This window comes from Penaeus monodon, chromosome 4 (assembly GCF_015228065.2).
Source record: "Penaeus monodon isolate SGIC_2016 chromosome 4, NSTDA_Pmon_1, whole genome shotgun sequence".
In the NCBI taxonomy this organism is placed as follows: domain Eukaryota; kingdom Metazoa; phylum Arthropoda; class Malacostraca; order Decapoda; family Penaeidae; genus Penaeus; species Penaeus monodon.
In genome coordinates this window covers 51,637,988-51,643,374 of record NC_051389.1, presented here as the reverse complement: position 1 = coordinate 51,643,374, position 5,387 = coordinate 51,637,988, and the positions used below count along the sequence as shown (strand labels likewise).

The window sequence follows — 5,387 nt, the reverse complement described above, 5'->3', positions numbered from 1 at the left end:
TGCTTGCTTGTTACCGTGTGTGTGTGTGGGGGGGGGGGGCTGAAGGCGGAGACTGAGGCTCAATGTAGGGGATCACCCCTAACTTGGCCTCAAGCCCTCACCTCAGGTAATTTTGTCTTTATTTTTCCGTTACTTTTCCATTTCTTGTTCATTCTTTCTTCTGTGTACTTATTCTATTCGTGAAGTCATTTTTACCCCTTTCGCCACAATAATGTGTCATAATGCTGTGTATAGCAGTTCTAACAATGAGTCATTTCTGCTTTATAAACATTCATATGTCTTTTATTTGTGTAAGAGCACACACACACAATATATAATATACACAATACACAATGTGTGTGTGTGTGTGTATGTGTGTGTGTTGGCATGTATGTATGTATGTATGTGAATACACACACACACATATACACACGTGTGTGTGTGTGTGTGTTACCCAGAGTTATGAAAGGAATATCAAGGAAAAAATACAATTATTCAAAATTTCTTATTGAAGTCAGCTGATATAACTATCAGTCACAAATGCAGTTTCGCAACATGAACTTGCTTCTATTCGCAACCCGGTCGTCAATGTCAGGAAACGAATTGGCTAACAACATTAAAAACACAAAGTAAAAAGTACTTCATGGAAGACCAGGAATGCTTGAGACCGCCTCACACCTTCACAGTAGGTTCTTTTCCTGCGACGCACAGAGGGCTCTTCTTCGTTAGGCAGTCTTCGTCGCTCATGTAGAAGAAGTTCTCGAAAGTAAGGGCGGCGCACATGCCTGCGACGGGAGTCAAAGGTCGTTGCAGGTACTGATTACAAGACTTCTCGTAAATGACGGTCTGGTTGAGATGCTGGCAATCAGGGTTCGTTCTAGGGGGGAGAAAGATCATGTGATAATTTTTCCAGTTTAATCTCATTTTTCGCAAACTGTTTTGGAAATAATCCTAAATTAATTTCTGTAACAACCCTCGGGGAGATTGTATTGCTTTCTTCATTGACTTTTATCCCCCCCAAAAAAAAAAGAAAAAGAAAAAAAAAAAGGTATTAAATAATTGAATCGTTACTCGAAGAAAATGGACTTAATTTCGAGGATATTTCATCTATTGCATTATTAGGAGCCGACTTTTCCGCAGGAGAAAGAGTCGGGGTCATACCTGAGGGACCAGTAGGGGGTTCCCAGCTCAATGGGGTTACCGTCCACCCATGTCCATGTCTTGTTCCTTACGGCTCCCCCAACCCAGAAGTCCGAGGTGATATCTGGGGAAATAAGTTCGGTGAGATTATTATTTTTAAAAATAAATAACCGAGTGCGCGTTCCCTGAACATGAACCTTTGTAAGACTAATGGGACTTCGGTCGCTTTCACACCAAGGTGGTAGGTCGTACGTGGCACGCCACTTGAAAATAAACATACAAAATATGAAAGCTTTCACACAGAAGTGGTATGTCACGTCGCGACCTGTGTGTCACACCAAGATTGGACTGGCCCGCTTTTTTCAGTGGGCGACCTGCCACCTCTGACAGTGTGTCAAATTTTAGTGGTGCTTTTACATCCAAAGTTATTATTAGCCAAGTTAATATGAAAAGATTAAAATCATATAACTTGATATAACAAGGAAAAGTTTTGGATGTACGTCATACAGAGTAGTTTTGAATTATCTAGTTAGATTCTGTCAAACACACATGACAACACAGTTTCGGTCGCCCAGTGAACGAGACCTTAGATGAGGGTAATCATGCGCGGTCTTGTAGGAGGAAACAATACCATGTATGCTTACTCTCGTGCACAGCTATGCCTCTTCCAGACAATGAACCAATCAACATTACATTTGTATAAACTGTTGTGAAATACAAGTGTATGATACATCACCTCAATACAATAACAATAATCTCCTTGGCAGAATGATAAAATATTTTGTTTGCGAGAAAAAAAAAAAAAAAATCCATACATTTCAGGATACTAATTCAGGGCTTTGTTTCGAATTTTATATCGGAATGATCATATGCTCTAATCCATTCAAGTTGTCCACCGTACGAGAATGAACACAAACACAGAGTTGTCGCTTCTATTGTGAAACGATAACGAGTGTAAGAGGTATGAGTGCTGACAACTGTATATTGATATGCAGTAGTTTCAACTCAGGGACCACCTTAAACTTACCCCTCATACACCCTGGACAGAGAGAGATGGGGGTATTGGGACAAGTCTACCCCCAAAGTCCTCCTCTTTATTCCTCCAAGCGACAGATAGATTATTGTTACAAGATTAGGGCATAAAACAATAACATCGTCATTCTCTGGTGATGCCATGTTGTGAACCGAATGAAAGCGGCCTGACACGTGCTACGTACAACTTTGGTCTGAGGCGGCTTTCATACCAAGGTGAAACGTCGCATACTATGTGACACGCCACTTGAAAACGAAAATACAGAAACGCATTTCCCGTAGTTTTTCTTTAATGTGTGACCTACCACCTTGGATAGTGTATCAGATTTAATGGAGCTTTCACGTCCAAACTAACTGTTATATCATATAACATGATATAGAAAGGAAATGATTTGGATGTATAGCATACATAAAGTAGTTTCGAAGTGTCTAGACAGATTCTGTCAATACGGTTTCGGTCGCCCAGTGTATGTATGAAAATACTCTTATTTTTTCCTGACAATTTTTCAGTGTGTTGGAACACGTTTGCCTCACTTTATGCCGCAAAGTCATCCAATTTATTGTTGTAAGTGACAGATAATTGTGACATGATTAATTAGGACTTCAGACACCAGTAACATAGTCGAGCTCCGATGATGTGATCTGTTGAAGCGAGTGACCGCGACATGTGTAACCTTGGTTTGAAATCACCGTGCCACGCGTTATTTGCCACTTACCATCTGCCACTTTCCACGAGCGGTGTGCCACCTTTGTGTGAAAGCAGTCTAAAGATAGAGCACACACACTCTACAACAGCTTCATCAGTGAAACAAAAACTCGCGGCTTGAGCTTTTCCAATTCCGAAGTGCTTACTCACTGTGCTCGCGGAGGTGGCGGACGATTTCGTAGAAGATCCCGACGCCATCTTGAAAGGTCAAAAGGTCACCGCCATTCATCTTGCAGAAAGAGCGAGCTTCTCCCCAATTGACCTGCAAAGAGACATGCATATGGGAGTGATCACAGGGGGGTGGGGGAGTATAAGAGAAAATGATGTGAGTATACAGGTAAGCGCAGATGAAAGAAAGGAGAAAGGGAAAGACGGAGATAGAGAGAGGCAGAAGGAAAAAAATAGAAAAGGTAGATACTGAGTGAAAAGGTAAGTTAGATAGAACTTACGATGAAAAGAGAGAGAGACAATATCTTACTTACCATGCCCATTAAGCCACAAAAAGAGAATCAAATAAACTCACCAATCCAAAGTAAAGGAATGACAAGCAGTGGTCGCCAACACGTGTGTACAGGTGAGGACAATCGGGATGTTCAATTGTAACGTTGAACTTTTCAAGGAACTCTTCACCCGACCTTTCGGCAAAAAACACGTTCGACCGTAACACGATCTCATCATAAGATTCAAGTTTTCTATCGTTGAACATCTGGGTAACGAGAAATGGATTGACTGTAAAAAAGCCAGAGCATACACGCAGTCACTTATCCAACCACGCAAACACACAAGCATCAAGTGATAAGAAATCTGTATCATGTTTACCACTAACAATCCAGTAGCACCGTTATAGCATTCTAACCTGGCACAGGCGCTCGTCTCTATCTTCGCAAGGAGGGCTGGACAAAGTGCAGTATACCTTGAGGGAGAAGCAGCTCAACTCATCCCCTTGTTTGCAAAGTAATGATCTAGGTATGGCGCAGTCTGAATTGCCCGTAATCTGCAAACGGATGGTGGTAGGGAAAACATTAATTTTGGGAAGGATTGGGGAGTTAGTGTTGTCAGGGAGAAGTCAGGCTTGGAAGGAAGAGGTTAGTGTTGGTGGGGAGAGAACAGTGCTGGAAGGAATAAAATAATTGAATGTGGTTAGCTTGCGAGCAGGTCTTGTTATGGCAAATCTGCACTCGGCTTTGGCAGAGCAACGTTGATATGGGAAAGGATGAAGTTAGTGATGTCAAGTAGAGGTTAATGTCGGAAGGAAGAGGTTAGTGTTGGAAAGAGGTTAGTGCTGACAGAGAGAAGGAAGTGTTGGAAGGAAGATGTTAGTGTTGGCAGGGAGAGGTCAGTGTTTAATAAGAGATATGTTATGAAATAACGATACGTTATATCAAGACCTAAGGAAATATTACACGTTCTTTCATTAAGGATGTTGTCAGAAGGTAGTTAAAAAAGTGAACAAAATAATGCAAATGCCAAGCAACCATCACTGATGAACCTTACTACTACCACGGCTTAACTAGTAGTTCTCGTTATTTCTACGCTAGCCACCCTCACATCTCCAACAGAATTATTGAAAAAAAAAGAAAAAAAAATCCTCCTAGATTGACATGTTCTAAACCGTCTTCTGGTCTTTGTCTCCAAGCCACCCAGCCTCAATTTTCAAAAGAATTAAAAGTCCTTGGATTAAGATTGGAATGACAACAAAATATATGAAGGATGGTACTTTGATTTTAACGTTTTAATGTCATTACAATATGAACTTGCAAGAGAATGCCAAAGGTAGATATTCTTATTGCTTTTCTGGCACGTAACCAACCCCCCTGGATATTACTCAGCCAGGGATAAAATCCTCTTCTCTAAACTCTTTCGAAGGACTCTCCCTTCCCTGAGACTCAAAGAAAAGGAATTAATAACCACGGAGCATAAACTGTCTTCCTCGTCGGATCTATCGTTGCAGTTGTTCCGTCCGTCGCAGAGGTCGTTGAATCTCACACATTGACTGTTCGTCTTGCACTCCAACTGGTCCAAGGCACACTTCGCCGCACCTGAAGGGAGATTTTCTTTGTTCAAGAATTAGATCAATAATTGCTGCTAAGGAATACTGCTACCAATAAGCCCGTTACTACATCTCTGACCTTCGCACATTTGGCAAAGGGAAGTAGGCGCTGATGCCGTTTTCTGTTTTATTCAACGTTTTATTTCTATTTGAGTGGAGAGTTTCAACCTTCCTCCCTGCACGCGGCTGTGGGTGTTGGTAACTACTCGGTGTGAAAATATACATGGGTTCTAAGCCAAAGGTGCACAGAGAGAGAGAGAGAGAGAGAAATAAAGGTAGCTTATAGTTAAACGTGAATCTTTGTGGAGACTGACCTTGATAAATGCAAAACGTTGCTACTAACAAGACCTTGATGAATACCATGTTGTCTCGTTGACCTTGCTCTGTCAAATGAAAAATAGCTTCCAGTGACATAATCCAGACAAATCGAAGCGAAATATAAATAAAAAACAAAAAAAACAAAACTAACACACAAAAATG

General features: G+C 41.2%; 1 protein-coding gene across 1 annotated transcript; it reads right to left on the bottom strand.

Moving 5' to 3' along the window:
* Positions 1-469: 469 nt before the first annotated feature.
* On the bottom strand, positions 470-5,349 carry LOC119572300 (the record flags this gene model as incomplete). The annotated part of the gene is given in 7 exon segments (XM_037919321.1): positions 470-856; positions 1,141-1,243; positions 3,008-3,119; positions 3,381-3,563; positions 3,714-3,851; positions 4,766-4,896; positions 5,222-5,349. Coding segments are annotated over 7 exon segments (972 nt in total). The 3' UTR covers positions 470-651.
* Positions 5,350-5,387: the final 38 nt, after the last annotated feature.